Source organism: Galeopterus variegatus, unplaced genomic scaffold, assembly GCF_000696425.1.
Source record: "Galeopterus variegatus unplaced genomic scaffold, G_variegatus-3.0.2 Scaffold827, whole genome shotgun sequence".
Lineage (NCBI taxonomy): Eukaryota > Metazoa > Chordata > Mammalia > Dermoptera > Cynocephalidae > Galeopterus > Galeopterus variegatus.
Genome location: NW_007726938.1, coordinates 570,924 through 591,496, shown reverse-complemented (window position 1 = coordinate 591,496; position 20,573 = coordinate 570,924). Strand labels below are relative to the sequence as shown.

General features: G+C 40.1%; 1 protein-coding gene across 5 annotated transcripts in view; it reads left to right on the top strand.

Moving 5' to 3' along the window:
- Nucleotides 1-779: 779 nt before the first annotated feature.
- Nucleotides 780-20,573, top strand: part of ANKS1B (ankyrin repeat and sterile alpha motif domain containing 1B) — a 72,633-nt gene continuing 52,839 nt past the window's right edge. For 2 of the 5 annotated variants that reach the window (XM_008572723.1, XM_008572722.1), the window contains exons 1-2: nucleotides 780-982; nucleotides 16,190-16,261. In XM_008572723.1, the coding sequence (XP_008570945.1) occupies nucleotides 899-982; nucleotides 16,190-16,261 (156 nt within the window). In that variant the 5' untranslated portion in view covers nucleotides 780-898. Of the gene's footprint in view, nucleotides 983-16,186; nucleotides 16,262-20,573 lie in introns of all 5 variants that reach the window. The other 3 variants (XM_008572721.1, XM_008572724.1, XM_008572725.1) reach the window with 3 other exon arrangements.

Below are 20,573 nucleotides of genomic sequence, written 5' to 3'. Positions count from 1 at the left end.
TAAAAGGACTCTCTAGAGGAGCTGCTTCCTGCTGCTGACCCTGCTCTCTCCCCCTTCCGAACCTCTCACTCTGACTCCCCAGAAGGGACTTAAGGGAACAACAAACAGATCAAAGACAGACATTCCCAAGAAAAAGTGCAGGATCTCAATCTGTCAAAGGAGGTCCAGGACATCTGGGGGAGAAGTGGCCTGGAGAAGCAGCACGATCCCCATCCTCAGCTGTCTGCACCCCTTTTCTTACTCCTGGCCAGTGCCCCTCTGCTTGAGTCGTCTTTGCCATTGAAAAGCATCCTCTGTCACGATAAGCATTGCTCTGCAGTCTGTGCGTGTGACGTGCTGTGTTGCTATACTGTGTCCTCTTCTCGGCCCTATTGTCAGACTACCCCTTGGTGGAGGATCAGGACAGACTGGATCTCCATTTAGCATTCTCGTCATGGTATCTACCCTGGCGAGGATGCTCTGCCCCCATGAAGACCCAGTCCCTTCTCTTGCAAACACACATGCTAGTGTCAGGGGCCCAACATAGATAGGTGTGCCTGCCTCCTGAGATCATCCATAGTGCTGATTTATGCAAACAGAGCTTGATTCTTTATTCTCGAAACCTTTGACCTGAAATGCTTAGGGGAAAAAGCATTGACTAGTTAATGCCATTGATAAAGTGGTGGGATATCATCCATTCCTTGGCGGTTGTTTCAAAAACAGCTCCCCACCCCCACATTTTGTCTTGTCAGTATTTCTCAATTTTGAAACCAGAGGTTAGCCACAGAACTTGGTATTTATTTCATGATGTATTTCCATTCAGGAACCCAGTGGTAATCACACTCCTCCTCAGTTGTCTCCATCACTTAGCCAAAGCACTTACACCACTGGTGGCTCCCTAGACGTTCCTCACATTATCATGCAGGGCGATGCAAGGAGGAGAAGGAATGAAAACTACTTTGATGATATTCCCCGATCAAAACTGGAGAGGCAGATGGCCCAGGTAAGGTATCAAAAGCCTCTGATCTGTTTGCCTTTCACCCATGTCAGGTAATGCATTCTAATATTGAACAGTAGCTTACGGTGGATGCTTGTTTTCTACACACACCAGAATTTTACCACTTTATGCCGTGCCTTTCTTTTCCTGCTGGCTTGAACTAGACTGAAACAGAAATTTCTGGGAATAGAGTGTATACACACATCCTTATTATCCATTCTTACTGAAGAAATTATGTCTGCTCTCATGGCACCCAGAAAATCTTTGCCCTAAAGGGAATAATACTGTGTCAGGATCTAGTCATAATGAAAATGAGTAATGATAAAAGTCTAGATTATGAAATGTACATTGGTTGGATAATGGGGGGACGTTGGGGGGAAGGATTAACTCTGTGTAATGTTGTTAATTTCCTCCCAAGTTTACACGTTTGTATAGAATTGTGCTACTGGGGCTAGTTGCCTCTTCTCATATTGTCACCCTGAAAGATTGGAAATGATGATGCTGCCTGACACAAATAATTGAAAAGAGACACCTGTCACTTTCGTACCTTTCCATGCTTTTGGTATGGATGTCCCTGTCTAGCCTGTCTTCTGCTCACTGCTGAGAAACTTGAGTCAGCCATAACCAAACAGTGGTGCTCTTCTTAAGGCACGTGCAGACAGGCAGCAAGCTGTGCAGTTTCACCGAGATTCAGAGATGTGGATTTGTTGACAACTGTTGGCAGAATCAACTCTTTTCATCCTCATTCTAGGTTCACACTGATGTGCTAAGAGTCTTCTCTCTGCCTCCCACACCTAAGATGAGAATCTCAAGGTGAAAATTTGACTGTAATCGCTTTGCATTGGTTGTTAAATATTTTCATCAACTGTTTGGTGAGATTCTGTTTCTAAAAGCTTTTGGTAAACATTCTATGCTGTAGCTCATGAAAGAAAAATGTGAGCATCTGGAAGCCGTGACTATTCTGCCTGCAAATGCCTTGGAGTGAGAGGGCCTGGGATATTGTGTTTCCTTTCAGTTTTCTCAATATTGAACTGTTCTCAAGGTCCTCTGGGCAGGGAATGGCAATGCTGGGGCTATGGAGAACTTCTTATTGAAGAGAAGTGGGAAATGTAGGAGAGTCAAGAAAAGAATAAATTTCCCTTTCCCTGTAGTTAGGTATTGTCTTTTAATCTTTATCACTGTTTTCCCTGGTGTTCTTTGTAAAAGGGAGTCTGAAAGCTTTTGTTCCCAAGCTGTTCATTTATTTCCTATTTGTTAATATTTGTGGATCACATATGTGGTTAAATTTCTCTAATGACAGCGTTCTAGAAACATGATTTGTTTTAACCTTGAATCATGTGGGTAAGGTAGGATAGTTCTTCCATGACATTAGCCATTGTTGACTTGTCAACTTTGGTAACAGAATTACCAATCTCAGCTGCTTGTATAATTTATGAAATTTCTCCACGTAGTGAAGTTTTTTCAAGACGGAATTAATTACTCTTCGGCCGATGGATGGACACTCAGAGTTAACCTAGCAAAAGCGCTCTTTTCCTTTCCTCCTGAGATTCACAAGCAGGGGCGGTGCCGTCTTTTGAATACCCCAAATCTTTTCTCTGTTACGTCAGTCGGAAATGCACCCCTGTCAGGAATTGTCTTGCTTTGAGAAAATTGAATGAATTTCTATCTGGCCAGGTGAGAAAAGCCCAAAAGTGGAAAGAAGGGTGAGAAAAGCGAGGTGATGGGATGTGGTGAGCTACAGAGAGCTTCTGTGAGAGTGTGTGTATTTACCTCATGTGTACGACTGACAGCGATGGAATGACCGATGGAGACATGGTCATTCAGCAACCAGGAGCTTATTAGAAGCTTTCTAAAATCCTGCCAATCAATAAACCCACTTTTGCTGCACAGAAAATAGGAGATAGCACTACGGTAATCTGATCCATAAGAAAAAGGGACTCTGGGATTACAACTCTTTAGGTTGTGTTAATTACAGTTTTTAAATTTGTTTTGAGGAAGCTCTCTAGTCTAGCAAGACCAAAAATCATGGAAAAATGAACGCATGCTTCTTAAAAATAGTGCCTTTCAAACTTTAACTGGACTCTGGGATTACAACTCTTTAGGTTGTGTTAATTACAGTTTTTAAATTTGTTTTGAGGAGGCTCTCTAGTCTAGCAAGACCAAAAATCATGGGAAAATGAACGCGTGCTTCTTAAAAATAGTGCCGTTTCAAACTTTAACCTGCCAAAATATAAAATACTCAGTAAATTTGTTGTCCAACTGTTCGATTTATGTCACTTTTCCACCACTCAACCAGTCAATTGATTTTTTTTTTCTTATTCCTTTTTCTGGTCATTGCTGTAATATTTTTTGAAATCCATTGGCTTTTTTTAAACAACCTGTTATGCTCTTTGTAGACCATATTCTTTCCTGAAGTTATATGTTTAGCCAATCAAGTTGAGCTTTCCTGAAGTTATATGCTTAGCCAATCAAGTTGAGCCTTCCTAAAGACTTGAATTAGCAATTAAAATTCCTGTAAGCAAGCAGCTAGTTACACCTCCTGTGAACCAGGAGCTCGGTTCCTGTGGTTCTTTCCTTCAGGGCGTCTCCCAAGAGGTTTACTGCAGCTTGGTTAATGCTTGCCTAACCTGTGTCTGTTTCCCACTGAAATGCAGAAGTCCACCTTCAGGCTTTCTTTTTTACCTACTAAGAGAAAGGAGAATGCAGTTGAGAGAAAATCACCAGGACAGATTCATGTTCTTAGAACCGCCTCTACTTCTTCAGGTTTAACTGAGAACCCACTAGAGTGATGTGGAATTCTAGCCCAAGGCCAGAAACCTTGGAGGCTACGATAATTAGAGGAGTTTTGCCTTCTTAAGGTCTGCTCAACTAATGTTTGAAAGTGCTTTGCTTAACTTGGAAAACCCAATGCTTAAAGTTAAATTGAGATCAATTTTTTAATGTCTATCCCACCTATCAAATTTCTTTGTTAGCAAATATTTAAAATGTAACACTAGAGTGGTGTTTAATTGCTTGTTTTCAGTTTGAACCAATATTTTAAAATACCTGTCTTGGAATGCAGAGGATTTGCAAATATTGTGGCTGTTGTTTGCTTTTATTCTGATATAGCAATATTCTGACATCAAATTATCTAAAATGAATACGTGAGAAACAAAATTGAGTTCAGCACTAACAGCATTTTCTAAACTACTGAATGTAATGATGTAAATACATCTAAACAATGGGTTTTCTATCTTGTTGAAAACATAGCTTCTGTAGCCTATAAGTCTAAATTGGACTCATTTGCCCAAAAGTTCTAAAATGCTCCCCCATTTCCATATCCCTAATAAATGTTGCAGTCACATTTGTATAATTATGCCTTAATGTGCATAATGCTTTTAAATTTTCAGAGTACTTCAACATCTGTTATATCATTTTAGCACAAACAAGATGTCCCACACATTATTAATGTGCATATAGCACATGGCTATAATTATGCCTTAATGTGCATAATGCTTTTAAATTTTCAGAGTACTTCAACATCTGTTATCTCATTTTAGCACAAACAAGATGTCCCACACATTATTAATGTGCATATAGCACATGGCAGATCAGCTTTTGATCTGAATTTGGTGGAGATGAGATAGTAACTGTAAGTATGGGAAATATATCAGGAGGAAAATATTTCCAGTATTTAGGACCTAATTGCAAACTTTGGAGGTTTTAGACATGAATGATACTTAGAAGAAGTCAAAGTATTCTTAAAACAAATAATAAAGGAGAGTGATAGAATTAATAAGGTTTAAGGGCCACATCCCTCAAATCTATTTTTTTAAAAAAAAGGAAAAAGTTTCCAAATGCTGAACTTACTACCATTTATAGAGGCCTCCATTTAAAGAAATACATATGGAGAAATGAAATAGAATTTGTGTTTTCACATGATAAAATAGAGAGTCCTCAATAGTAAGAGAAATGCATATCATTGCACAAACTTTTTTTTACATATTAGTGAGTAAAATCCATAATGTAGAAGTTCTTGTGTTTTGAATGCTCTCATCTAAATAAAACGATAACATCGTTGCCTGGGGTAAGGTATTAGGTACTATCAAAACTCTTCCTACATTGTTTCTAAATTATTAGAAAGTCAATTCACCTGAAAGTCTAATATTTCTTGATCTGAACATGTTACTTAATAAGTATGACTAGATCAAATTTTTCTTTATTTGAAAGCACTTTACATATTATATTAGTTGTACAAATGTTTGTTCTTTTGATATAATGAAGAGAAATAGAAGCTGAGCCATCTGGAAGCCCTGCTGTGGCCAGGTCCTGGAGTTCCACATGCAATGTCTTACCCAGTCCTGACTATAGCCTACTTACATGGTAGGAGGCCAGGGGAGGTGAGCACTTAGCCTCACTGCTGTGAATGGCAGAGCCTGGACTCAGCCTGGTCTGCCTGAACACAGCCTTGATCCTCTGTAGCCCCTGGTGCCCTGTGGGCTGTGTCTGTATTAAAACAATATAAAACATTTTAATAAGAGCTCGACAAGTACTAATTTCCCGTGTGCTATTATTGATTACACTTATGGAGGCACAGCGATCAGAAGATAAAATCACTGGTAGTTTAGTGGAAACTATTGAATCAGCTCATGGTTATCACATGCAAAACTGCAATGGTTATTTGTTGATCCTTTTAGTGGAGATCTTGAGCATCTCGGCAGGACTCTGCCCTTCTCCCGTGTGCATGAAAAGCTTTGTATGTAGATGTAGGTTTACTCTGTGTACTCTGTTTACACTGACGTTCTTGCCTGTGGTATTTTTCCAGATAGTGGATGCTGGCTCCTTAGTGGCTTCTTCAGTTGTTCTGATTTGGTCTCTTTTTAGCTGCATGACCTAGATCAAGTCATATGGTGTCTCTGAATTTCAGTTTTCTTCTCTTTAAAATGTGGATGATGCCTGCTTCTCAGGTTTGTGTGTATCAGACAATTTATGTGAAAGCATATTCTAAACTGTAAAGCACTGTATGTAGATAGATAGATAGATGATATGACTGTCAATTCAGATATGTCACCTGTCAGTCCCTAATTCAAAGGTCCTTGATTCATTGTAGGGCTAAGTAATGCCAAAGGTATTAGAAAGACAAGTGCTCAGGTGATTGTAGCATTCTGTAAAGACCATCTTTTCGTTCTAGCATTATCCTTGCTTAGAATGTATATTGAGAATCAAATTGGGATTTTCCCCTTTATTATTTTATTGTGTAAATACAAATTCTGCCAAGAAGCATGTATCACAATCAGAAGGATCCATGTAGAATGATCTGAAAGCCAGGGAAAACAGAGGACATAGATGGAATCCTTCTCTGCCGATTCAGGTTACAAAAGTAGGTAGCAAAGGTTATCTTACAGTAATAACAGGTAATTATTGAAACATGGTTAGATAAAACATTAAATGAGGGCCGGCCCAGTGGCGCACTGCGCTGGTGCGCCAGTTGGGAGCGCGGTGGCGCTCCCGCCGAGGGTTCAGATCCCACATACAGACCGGTTCCCGCTCACTGGCTGAGCGAGGTGTGGGCGCAGCACCGAGGGTTGCGATCCCGTTACCGGTCCCGGTCCTGGTCCGGTACGGTCGCGACACAGAGGGTTGTGATCCATTGCCGGACACGAAAAAAGACAAAAAAGGAAAAAAAAAAAAAAAACATTAAATGAAATGGAAGGGATTTTTTCCTTAAATAAAATTTAGAACTTTTTTGAAATACATATTGCACAAAATTGTTAGCTAGAGAAGCATCGATATGCCAGAAGGACATGTGGCACACGCTTAACTATCTCTGGGAAAGAAGAAAGATAGTAATTTTATCTTTTTACATTTTCCCTAAGAGAGAAGGCCTGTTGTTACTGGAACTTCTACCTACCGCTTTGGCATGGGAATTTATAGAATCAACCTCCAGAAAATAACACAACTATGTTGAAAGGAATAGCATTTTACAAAGTGATTTTATTTTCCCAAACTAAACAAGTTTTCTTATTACTGTGTCACATAAGGGTTTTTTTTCTGGCAACTGGCTAGTAGGGGGATCCAAGCTCTTGACCTTGATGTCACCAACATGACCCTCTAACCAACTGAACTAACCAGACAGCCCTCAGATTTTTTTTAATGTCCATAAGTTAGTGGCTAGTTTTTAATTTAGATTTTCATCACATAGCCACTACTCAGAAAGGCTCACCCTGTCCATGATTTCAAAATTTTCTTCTGTGAAGGTCTAAAGAGCAGCTCCTAACACTTAAGCCCAGACAGATATATATAAAATCACAAAAGAAGGCGAAGAATAGACTCAGTAAACTTCCATTGAGAGCTTCCGATGTGACAGCTTGTCAAGTTGACAAGCTGACACACCAGCTTCAGAGATAGTTTGGTATGTTGATGATATCTGTGCCCTGTTTCAAGCCAGGAACTCTAGACCAACAGCCGTCTATTACCAAAGGCATCACCAAGTGTAAGTGGAAAATGGTGCTTTTGTATTTGGAATTTAAACCTGCATATCTTGTTTATCAATGTGGTCAGTTAATTGCCTCTTCTCAAAATATACCTTGCTCTACCTGTGACAACTTTGGGGTTAGAAATTCCAATATGATTAGTGTCTTTCAGGCAATGGTAATTCCAATATGGTTAGTATCTTTTGGATCCTATACATTGATCTTAATAATTGGAAGAAGTGGGAAAATCATTCAGATGGATTCTTTTTTAGGTTTTGATAGTCATCTTACAAGTCTGGCTTCTTTCATTCTCTGTCAAGTCCATCAAGGAGGCAAATTAGAGGGAGGTGGTTCTGACAGACCCTAGGCAGACCTACACCCCTGCAGTCATTTTGCTAGAGAAGCTCCGATGTGTGCACCCCCCTCCATGTGCTGGTGCTTAACCAAGGTGACTGTTTCCAATTAAAATCAGACCATGGATTTTTTTTAAAAACATCAATAGAAAAGATTCTATTTTCAACTGAATAAATAAGAAATCTGACAATATATAAAAACCCTATTTCAGTGGAATTGACCTTGTGACATTTAGTAGTGCCGCAGGCTTGTTGACATTGAGGAGCATGTTCACAAAGAGGCGCACCAGGCTATTTTTCCACTTGTTAAATTTTTGGAATGTTTCTCATTATATTCAGCCTAGTTCTTGGGTCCACAGGTCAGCTTGGGCTGTTTTAATCTGACTTTGCTAGACTTTCAAGGGTAGATTTTCTTTTTCCAATGTTAAAAATAAAGAGAAGGTTCTAGAGGAAACAGGGCTGATTATGTAGTCCCATCTCAGTTAATTCTGTTTGTGTATGACTGAAGTAATTTATCAGTAAGGACCCTTTTGAATGCATGTAAGTAACAAAAATCCAACTCAGCGTGGCTTAAGTGGAAAGGGACATGTATCAGAATCATTCCACTGCAGAATCCAGGGGGTCCTGGTTCCAGCTGCTCTATGCCACCGTGCTCTCTGGCTCTCCCAGTTGTGGCTGCTCTCTGTGGCACGGCTGCTCTCCTCTGGGTTGGTTCTTTTCCCAGACAGGCTTTCTCTACATGTGGGGAGTTTCATACTCAAATCCTGTTCAACTTGAACCTACAAGTGAGAGAGCTTATCATCCCAAGAGTTCCCCCTGAAAATGTCCCAGTATTGAGTCCCATCAGTTCAGATCAACCTGGTTTTGATCTCTTGTCTGTCTCTGGGCTAATCACAAAGGCACGCGTGTGCGTGTGTGCATGTGCGTGCATGCGTGCATGTGTGTGTGTGTGTGAGAGGGAGAGAGAGAGAGAGAGAAGCCAGGCAGAGGTCACATGTCTTGGAGGGGGTAGGCTTAGCTCCACCTGAACCCTGTAGACTGAGGGGTAGGTAGTAGCTCCTCCCATGGACAGGCAGGGAGCTGTTACCAGAAGTGGGGTTGGTTTCTAAGCAGGCAGAAATAGCAATAGCGGGCACCTGAATAAGCCCACTTTTACTTTCGGATTCTGAGAGTGTCTAATGGAAAATTGTTACATCACATGGGTATTGATTTCCTTTTTTCATACTTAATTTGATGAGCTGTTTTGGAATGCCAGATTTGAAGTAGTGAGATTAGGGTTAAGAATCCCGTCTCTGATATTTGTTACCTCTGACCTTGGACGAGCCTATTAGCTACTCGAGAGCCTTAGTTTTCTTTTCTTAAAGTGAGAGTAATGCCCACTTCACATCATTGTTGTGAGGCACAAATAATGTAGTATTTGTCAAAGTATTTTTTACACTATGAAGCTGTACATTTGGGTTGTTTTAGAAATTATTATTATTTTTTGGAGATACCTTCAAGTTTTCTGCTATACTGTTTTTTCAACTGCCACTGGGAATAAATGCATTTTAAAGTAAAGATCATAGTATTTAGCTATATTTTATAAAACTATTTCTATTTTCCAACTTGTAAGCCCAAACAAATACCTCTCCACTGATATGGAAACAGTAGTTCTTATAAATACAGACACTTCCCAGAGGTTCTTATACACGATGTAACCTAGTTGGCATTGGAGCACTTTGGAAAAGGATTTATGGATGATATCCATACTTAAATACTTTGAAAATGTAAAATATCTTTATGAGTTAGTATATTTCAAAATATTTAATTATATTTTATTCAAAAAGATTTGCTTTCTCTTTTAGTAACGTGTATGTAGGGGTAAAGCCTGACTCTTCCTCAGTCATTTTTTATTCCCCTATAATTAAGCACTCCATAAATACTGTTGACCAAATTACATAAGGTTATAGGCACCATAAAACCACAGGGCTCTCGGACATGACAGACTGGACATCAATTGGGATGGTCTCAATTAAACCTTGTTTTCCATATTTTTCACAAGGGTAAAATGGGGAAATAAGGAGGTCTCAGTAAATACCACTGAATGAATGGCTTTGTCTAATACCTCTTTTTTACCAGAAGCAAGAAACGAATGTTGAGCATATAGTCAATAGATGGGTTTAAGTCAAGAAAATGACAGCCTCAGTTTGCAAGAACAGAGCATAACATATATTTTCACGAGATGTTACAGGCAAAGAAAAACATACTTTGCAAAATCTAGTTTCTTTGTAGCAATTCATGTTATGATAAAAAGGCTGATTGCCGCTTTTCTGAATGAGTTATTAATATTTCTGCTTTTTAGTCATCCTGAAAAATGTTTGTATCAGTAGTGATGACATCCAAACTTTGAGGTGCAAAATCTAGTTTCTTTGTAGCAATTCATGTTATGATAAAAAGGCTGATTGCCGCTTTTCTAAACGAGTTATTAATATTTCTGCTTTTTAGTCATCCTGAAAAATGTTTGTATCAGTAGTGATGACATCCGAACTTTGAGGCAGAACAAGTAAAATAGCCTATCTTGCTATAAACAGCATGATCCCAGTTGACTTAAATGCCCTGCAACTTCCGGAGAACCTGAGGAGCTGTATATCGAGATCTGGATTGTACGAGCAATGTTCTTTTTCTTCTCTGCTCTATTTTTTTCCCATGAAAAAATTGCATAAATAATTGTGTAATGCCATTTAGGGCTACAACTATCATATTAGGGAATGCAGGTTATATATATTGTCTCTACAAATGAAAAATAGGCATACCATAAGCCTATAGTTCTCCCCTACTTTGGCAGCTGAGGACTTATTTTATGTGCTATCAGTACCAGAATCAGAGTTAACAAGGAAAGAAAGAAGGAAAGGAGGGAGGGAGGGAGGGAAGCAGGATGTGGAGGAGGGGGATGAGGGGGAGGGGAGAGAACCTTAAACTTGGGTAGGCAGTACTGGAATTTATATCATGCCAGTGGACTTATGATAGGACCAGACGTGTTGCTGACTTCCTCCTACTTTTGACAGTTTGATTAATGCTGACACCAGCAATAGTGGGTCACACACGCAGATGTAGTTGGAGAAACAACTGTTGGCTTAGCTTCTCCCTACTGGTAGGTGATTACTGATCTGCCCAAGAATCTTCCCCATAGACACAGAGGAACATCACAGTCACGAAGCTTTGGAAGGACTGCTCTTCAAAAAGGTGGAGAAATGACAGGAAGCATTTTTTTGAGTCCAGCATTCCCTGCAAGTAAAATCGTTCATCTGAAACCTTTTATAAAAAGGGTCAGTGGTGTATTTGTTTCTTTCTTTCACTGTTTAGAAGTAGAAATAAATAGACACGGACACTGAACTTCAGAGGTTGACAGTGTAGCTGAAGAGAAGAATCTAAATCCCATGCAGTCATTAGAGGGCTGAGTGTGTATCTTGAAACTCACCCAAGAGGACAGGAGGAGGCTCGTTCTTCTGTATACAACACTGGGACAGATGAAATGATCAGAGGCTGGCCTGCAGCCTCTGGGCAACGCAGGAGAAACGAGGTTCTGAATTTCTGATTTCCAGGCAGAGTTCAGTTTGTGCCCATGGAAGAAGAAGCCGCGGGGCTGTCACTGCTGGAAGAAAATATACATATGGGGGGCTGGGTGCATTATTCCTTGACTGCACTGAATTTGACTCCATCCTTTGACAGATCTCATCTCATCCAAGTCTCTGCTCCAGGAGCCGCTGAGCTACTGACCAAGGCTTCCTTTGTTAGGTTGCCCTTTTTTTTCTGCCTTTGAAGCTGTTTTGTTTGCTCTTCAAGTTTGTTTTCATTTTATTTTAGAAGTGCTGTCATCCAAGAGAAGGAATGGACTTCATTATTCTCTTAGCTTTCACTCTGAACCTTTCATATTTCTCATTGAATTTTTTCTGGTCAATTTCTAAACACCCTGAAGTGTGAAAGTATTATGACAAACATAAGGGAGAAACAGAGGAAAAGAGGAAAGCCTTTTTTTTTTTTCCAGGGCTAGAACAAGGCAGAAATTTTCATCTGTAATAGAATCTGACTGGAGGGATCTATTTATAAAAGTTTCTTTATTAAACTAGCTACCCAACATCAGCAAACTCCCAGAAGGTTTCCAGAGCCTAATTGGTGTTGTTGAATAGATGGAGCTGTCACCAGCTTGTTCTGTTCCGAGACCCACCATCAGCCTCTCAATCCCGGGTTACTACTAATTCTGACAGTTCCCTTATACATTGATTAAAAGCAGGGGTGGTTGCTATTTACTTTGTGACTCGTGCCTTGTACACAATAGGTGACCACTAACTACCTTTGAATGAATGTCAGGGAGATAGGTTCTTATGCTCCAAACGTTTTTCAAATTTTAAATTTCTACTTGAAAGTATAATTCTTTTACAATGTGGGAATCGTAGACTAGATTTGGATATTATCTGCTGTGGTGCTTGGGGAAGGCTTTTCTGAGAAGGTGACATTAGAGTGGAACCTGAAGGAGGTGAGGGAGTTAGTCCTGTAGTATCTGAATCGTAGACTAGATTTGGATATTATCTGCTGTGGTGCTTGGGGAAGGCTTTTCTGAGAAGATGACATTAGAGTGGAACCTGAAGGAGGTGAGGGAGTTAGTCCTGTAGTATCCGGGGGAGGAATGTCTCAGGCAGATGGAGAAACAAGTGCAGAGGGTTTAAAGCAAGAGTGTGCTTTGCTGTCAAGAAGCGAGTGAGTGAGGGGGTGGTAGGAGAGGCGAGCAGGGAGGTGAGGCAGAACGGGTGTCATCGTTACGACTCTGAGTTCTCTGCTGGGTTAAATGGAGCTGAGTGGCATGATCCGGCTTTCGTTTTCAATGGGTCATTTTGCTCTGGTGTGGAGAATAGACACTGAGGGACAAGGATGAAAGCAACAAGACCAGAAGCTAATGGAATGATCCAAGTGAGAAAGGGTAGTGGCCTGGACCAGGTACTGATAGGAGGGTGAGAAGATTCTAGAAGGAGATTCAGTGGGATTGAATGTGAAATTGTGAGAGAAAGGATGGCTCCAATAGTTTGAGACTGGGCAACTGGCTGAGATCCTATTAAATGTCAAAATAGAGGTGTCGGTTATGCAGCTTGATGTCCAAGTGTTGAGTTTAGGGCAGAAGTCTGGGCTGGAGATAGAAAACTGGGAGCCAGTACTGGATGAGACCTGGTATAGCCAAGAAGGACTAGAGAGGGATTGAGGGCTGATGCTCCAGGAATGGTCAGATAATAGGAACCACGAAGAGTCTAAGAAACAGGAGGAGTGATCAGCAGTGTCGAATACATCAAATAAACCCCTTCCCTCGGCTGAACATCATCCTCAACCTCCTGCTCAATTTCTCTTTAAGCGAAACTCCCCAGGAGGTGTCTGTACGGTCTCCACTTTGTCTTTTCCTGTACTTACCTGAGCCCACTCTACTGAAAATGAAATAGCCTTTCCTTCTCCCCCAGAGAGGAATGTTCACAGAGCAGCCTGCCCTTCCTCTGTTCTGTGTGACAAGCATGTATACAGGTGATGGGATTCACGGGGACGTGCGAACCCTCTCCCCTGCCTCCCACCCAAGAAGCGTGCATGTGCCCTAGGAGGGCTGAGTGGGGCTTGAAGGAAATCTCCTGTCAGGACCTGCACTTGGGGACCCACCCTCTACCCCAGCACAGCCCTCCAAAGAACTCACGCAGGGACACTGTAGAACCTAGGCTGGGCCACCTGCTGCACAGAGGGCATGGGAGGCCACATTAGTGTTAGCTGAAACACAGTGACAACCATCAGAGAGAATTCAGCACAGCTGGACAAGAAAGAAGCCCTTGTCCTCCTCTACCCCTCCTCCCCAACTAAACACATGAAGGAGGAAGAGCTTTGGGTGGAGACATCCAGAGACAGACCACACCACTCCACCCCACTCCCTCCAAACAGAAGAGCAGGGGAGGAAAGGACAAAGTGCAGGTCAGTCTCTGTCACCCTTCTCGGGTTTTATAAGCCCCAAGACTGGTATGTGATGAGGGAGGGGAAAGTTTGAATCAGCTATGAGATGGGATTTTATACAAAATGAGTTCTTCATGACTCAAAGTGACCAGTCTGCCCAAAATGTTAAGTGACCCTGTGCTCATCGGGGCAGGAAGACTGGCCATGGCCCATTTGGGAGTAATGATTAGAAAAGAGTAAAACTTTTAGGTGTTTGGACCCCTGTAGAATTGAGACTGTTCCACGAACAGTTTACAGTTAGATATACTTGTTTTAGGATCTGTAAAACAAGCTCAATATAACTAGAGCTTCCTCTGCCTTCTAGTGAAGTCAGTACCAGGCTCCCACTCCTTCCCAGCCATACCAGCAGGCTGACACATTGTGCCACTCCCCCGTGTGACCTTAGTAAGCCACTTAACCTCTCTGAATGTCTGTGTCTTCATCTATCAGATAACAGGTGGTACCTGGGCTACTACCAGCACTAGAAATGTGTGAAAGTTGTAGAAGATATGATTTATGTAAAAGAATTAGCTGAAGACTGTGGGTAGGAGCGCTGAACAGGTCAGGAGACCCTAGAAGTATGTGTGGTGCCAGTTCAGTGGGTAAACCAATTAAAGCATGGAGTTAATATATTTACATCAGATGACAGCTGTTGCAGACAAGGCCAGGAGGGTGAATGGACCCAAGACTTAACTTGCTAGAGAATTAAGTTTTGAAAGTTAGGAAGAGGAAGATTCCCCTATGGAGAAAATAGTATGAAGTTTAGAGAAGGAACAGAGAATAGCAGAGCTGGTTTATGTGGGAGGTGGTTGGAGGTGCCTTTGGGTCAGACCTTGGAGATCTAACTTCCTTAACAGAATGCTGGTTACCTGACAATCTGTCCCCAGCAAGCCATCCAGATGGCAGAAGGGATGGAACGCAAAGGTGTAGGTGGGCGGGGACGTGCTGTTGTAACTGGAGAGATGTTAAATCTCTTGTGAGCATTTCTGGAGGGTGGGAGTGAAGGAAACGTTTAGCCAGGGATAAGCTTTCTGTCTCATAATTTGTTCTTTGCTGGGTTTCTAAACTATGTCGTGGTTATGCGCTTATCTCTTTCCTGCAATGATCTTTCTACAGTCCACTTTTGAAATCTGGGGATACTTGCAGTGCTGGCTGAATATGTTTAGGCGCTCTGCCATTTTCTGTGATTCAATTTCACAATCTGTCTCATAATTTGTTCTTTGCTGGGTTTCTAAACTATGTCGTGGTTATGCGCTTATCTCCTTCCTGCAATGATCTTTCTACAGTCCACTTTTGAAATCTGGGGATACTTGCAGTGCTGGCTGAATATGTTTAGGTGCTCTGCCATTTTCTGTGATTCAATTTCACAATGTCTTTTAGAATGATGGAAATCAGGAAAAGAACTCTGAAATGGTCAAGCCAAGACCTCCGTCAGTTTATTTGATGGTTTCTGCTGTAATTCCTGGGAGGAGGTGTTGGTTAGTTTGGCATTTTGTTCTGAGCAAACAATATTGCCTCAGGTTGTTAATGGTGTGGTGGAGAGCCCAAATTATAGAGCTGATTCATTAGACTCACAAATCTTGTTCCCAAAAGTTTCTGCTTGAGTAACAGAACTGAGCTTCTCTGACCCCATCTCTCGCTGCCCCAGCCTCCTTCCTGCCACCTCCACCCCCAGTCCCACTGCTGGGTGGCACAGTGACACTTCTGCCTTTGTTAACCACAGAGTTTTGCCCTTGAGAATGCTGGAGGCATAAATATCTTCTAGGTTTATCAGATGGAGCAATGACTAAATGAGGAAAGTCATTTTATTGTGTCATTTGCTCTTGGTCATTGAAGATAAGAAAATAAAAATGTTTCACCTCTGTTAAAGGTTTTTTCTCATCTTTCTTAAAGTTAATGAAAATATTTATCCTCTGAAAGTAATGACATGAAGAGGGAGGGTACCTCTGTTCTTTCTGGCAAATGTTAAACACAGTTTGCTTTTTCCACGATGTGAATTTATTAGTACTTTACCTTGATATAACACTAATGCATAAATGGTTTTGTTTTTTGTCTGAAAGTAATGACATGAAGAGGGAGGGTACCTCTGTTCTTTCTGGCAAATGTTAAACACATTTTGCTTTTTCCACGATGTGAATTTATTAGTACTTTACCTTGATATAACACTAATGCATAAATGGTTTTGTTTTTTGTTTTTTTTTCCAGCCAACCCAAAATGTTTTTTAAGCAAAAAGAATGACTTGGAAGTCAATTCTTAAAACTTGGGCATCCTAAAACATTTTTTGAGTTTTTCTTTTTAAAGAAATGTGATTCTTTGCATTTTAATATTTTCCTCCTTCTCTTCCTGGATGCTACCTTGGTAGCTACCATGTTTTAAATATTGACAAGATGAGATAGTTTTCTGTTTATATCAGCAGTCGTCTGTCTGTGAAATATGGACGAATCAGAACGCTGGATTTCCTTTCTCAGCGATCCATCAGGTTCATAATGTAAGGTTACAAATGGTTATTTCCTCTTCCTGAACTTGCACTATGTGATGTGTCGCAAAGTGTTGTCAATAGCTGTAGGTAGTGTGTCTGAGCAAAGCAGAAAATTTGTAATGTCTAGTGCCTCCTGAGATTCTTTGTCTATTGCACTTCATTTACTGTGCCTTGTGAATAGTTAATGTGCAAACATTGTCCTAAAATGAGAAACATACTTGGTTTTAAAGTCTGTGGTTAAAATTTGTCCCGTGTGAGTTTTGGCTTTCATTCCAGGCATCTGTGTTAACTTGCTTTTACAGGAACAAGGAAAAGGGTAAATTGATATATATATATATATACACACACACACATATATATCAGTGCTATTCTTCCCCAGTTTGTACTCCCATGTCCATGGGCTACTCAACCCTTTGTGTCTAATGATTCTCAAAGATTCATGTGCTCTATTTGTGAGAAATATTTGAGTATGATTTGCATGACATTCTGTATACATTTTAATGGAAATATGGGTGGAGGATAGCTGGGAGAGGCACTGTTACAGCTACAAAGTGGTTCTCAGCCTTTTTTCCATTTGATGATAACTGAATTGATCATTGGAATATGTGTGAAATTGTGGCGCATTTTACTCTGAGCTGCTTAATATTCAAATGTTCACATTTCACTTTTGCATACTTTAGAAAAATTTTTGTTTGGAAAGTAAACATTTTAAAGTTTGAGGTAAAAGGTTTTCATTTTTTACCTTTTGTATCTTAAAATGCCATCCTATTTTCACATCCTGATGAATTTCCCCATTGGATAGCCTGCTGTCTGAGAGGTTGAGACATTTGGTTGAGAATCACTGAGCAGAATTCTTGGGGTGGCATGCAAAGGCCTCTTTTGGGGTGCTGCATCAGGCCTATCCATCCTCCTGTGCATGGGACTCCTGCCTCTTGAGGATTGTGATGTCTATACATTGCCTGGCACTGGTACTCCTGAGACCCAGCAGTTCCTCCTGAACCTGTAAATGCTAACCACAGCTTTTGTGTGTTTGGAAGTGGCCATCTCTGCTCTTTACCATCAAAAGAAACAAATTCAGTATAACCAACTGCATTTGACCAAACTACCATTCTTTATTCTTGAAAGGTTTTTTAAAAGAACGGCCGCAGCCTCCTGCTTTTGTGTGTATGTGAATGTTTGTAGGAGGCCTTTTCCTTACATCCACATCCAAATATAAATACACACATTTATAAGCATGGAGCTATATGTAGCATTTGTCAAAGCCCTAGAGATTACAGACAGAAAGTGTAATCACACGTATCTATGTTTGGGTAGTCCATCTCTGAAACTTATCAGAATTATTGAAAGTAAAACCTTAAAGGAACAGTTGTCATTTAAAATCATTTTAGTTTTTTATTAAGTGTTCTAAAAAAATAGAGAATAATGTTTGTTAATATTCAGATCTAAATTTACAAGCAGGTAGGTGGAAGAAGTTCCTAGTAGAAAAGGTTTAAAAGCTTCTATTTAAAAAATCAATTAAATACTAATTTTTTTAAAATTTAAAAAGAATAATACAAGGCTTGGAAAATACCAAACCTTTTTGTTAATGTTAGAAAACCAAATCAGAATCATGCCTTTTTTTTTTTTTTTTTCCTTTTTGTCTTTTTTACTGACCGTAACGGGATCGCAACCCTCGGTGTCGCGCCCATACCCGGGACCAGCAATGGGATCACAACCCTCGGTGTTGTGCCCGCACCACGCTCAGCCAGTGAGCGGGAACCGGTCTCCACATGGGATCCGAACCCTCGGCGGGAGCGCCGCCACACTCCCAAGCAGCGCACTCTCCAGTGCGCCACTGGGCCGGCCCAGAATCATGCCTTTTAATTATTTAATGACATTAGGAAACTTTTTTCGCAAGAAGAAAATGAGAATATTGAGAAAGTTTTCCCCTTTGTATTCTCAGAGGATAGAGAATATGTAACATTCAGTTTCCATTTTGAGGGGAGAGAGAGGTATGATGTGATCTGTTTTAGAATTTGCCTTAGGTGTCTGGTGCATATGAACTTAAACCTTGCAGCTATTTACTAACTTTTGAAATAACACAAAGTTTAAAAGCTGCATTTTGGAATCTGCTATCTAATAAAAACCTATCTATAGGCTTCTGTGAATTTTTGTATGCGTTATAACTAAATTCAGTTAGTGGTTTTCATTTTTTAGCTGGTGGTACAAGAGAATGTTTAATTATGTATTAGATATGGCCCAATTAGCATTCTTCAAACTCAACCAGACTGTGAATTTATAGGTGGCAGTTAACAGACACCTGTTGAGCAGAATCAGTTCTCCATTTAAAACTCTAATCTCAAATTACGTTTTCCCTTTATGTTAGAAGGTTAATTTTTATTGGAGTTTTTCTCTCTGTTTAGTTGATGTCCCTTAGCGTGTTTATAAAAAACTGAAAAAGCCTTAAGGCATACATATAAAAATAATAAATACCAAATAAATGAGGTGTCAATGATCACATTTTTGGAATATTAAGACATTCAAATACATGAGCCTAAAGGCAAGATTTTCTCTAAGTATTTTAAGCTCTAAAGAAATAGCCTGAAGACATTTATTAAGAGTTCATTGAATCATTCTAATTTCTCTTCTGTAATTACTTAAGGAAGCCCTCTAAAGACCACTGTGTCAGTTATAGTTTAAAATATGACAGATTCTACCCGAAACTTTTACTACTTTATTTTTTTATTCTAATTAAATATTATTGCACCATTGTTACCCATGTTTAGATCTATTTTTGATTATAAACCATTATTTGAGGCTCATTAATTCTTGGATCTTTTCATTTTTGTTTAATACTTAATGAGCATTTTTTTAAAGTGGGAAATTATTAAATTTGATTAAAAACTTTGCCTGAGGAAATACAGGTGTTATGTAGACATGAATGTACTATTCAACCAGACCTAACACTGGGCTTCACAGTTCAAAATTATTTTACATACGAGACAAAAATCTGTGTAGCAACTACTCTACTTAACTCCTTCTAGCTCATTCCTGGTGTAATTCAGCCTCTCAGAGGGTTGAGACCTAAGGCACCCTTGTTCTCTGAACTCTTGTTTTTACTGGCAGTCAACCAGGTAAAACTGAATCCCAGCCAAGGGCCAAGGTCATACCTTTCCTTTGCAATAGTACAATGTTAAGTCCGGGTGGTAGAGTTCATCTGTTTCCACTAAATTAATTCCAGAGAGAAAAATCAATGTCTATAAATTGAATCTTCTAAATATTCTTAGATCAAAGGTTTAAAAAAAAGAGAGAGAGAGAGCGATATAGAGAGAAGTTAATGAATTTCCGGGAAGAAAAGAAATTTATATTCTTATAAATTCAATCTTAAGAACATTTTTCCCTCTGTTTGAAAATAAATTTTTGAAAAGAGCACTGAGTATGACAAAACTCAGTGTCTCCTTCCAGAAAGGTAGATTCATTTCTTGCAGGGAATTTTAAAATATTTGGATTAGAGCAGTGTTTCAAGGTCACAAAGAAAATAAAGTAAGGATTATATTTCTCTTCCCTCTAAGTATCTCCCCTCATAGCACCTAGGGGACGCCCTATCAGATCACTCTGGATTCAAAGCAGGTGGTTTGTGATTTTGGACAAAGTAGAGCTATAGGAGAGCAGACGATGGCCCTGTTTAAACAGAGTTGAATGGATGTGCTGCTAATTTCTTCAAGTGGTTATCAAATAAGAGATCGCAGTGATTTCCAAACTGAGGTTGGATGTGCTAGGGCTTGTTATTTCCAGAATGGCTGCTATAACTTATGTGGATGATATAAATATTTGGATCAGCATTTGGCTGTAGTTCTGCTTTGAGTGTATGGAACCCACATTAAAGTTTAATTATCTTAAGTGCTTGAGTTAATTGAACAATTAGAGAATGAGTTTGCATATGATTTGCATGCTTAATGTACTAATGTGAAATGTCCCCATAACCCTAGCTTCACCCTACCCATTCCCACCCCCAGCCCATTTCCAACACTTGCCCTGCAACCCATGGTATCCCCAGTTCCTGCCATGTCTGTTCAGGCTTTTTTGAAATCTGCCTGTTGAGCTTGGCCAAGGCAAACCTCAGCTGAACTATCATAGGGCTAACATGAAGATCTGATGCTTGGTTTGAGTTCTCACATCAGCAGACACTGGATCGAAGGATCTTTTGATGTCAACCAGATCCTCTTTTTGTATCATTCCACGGAGTTGCGTGCAAACTTCTGTTGTTCTGTTAACAGTGTGACCTGTGACTTAAATGTACAATACCTGTTTGCTACATTGTTGCTTTATTGAGGGAGGGGGG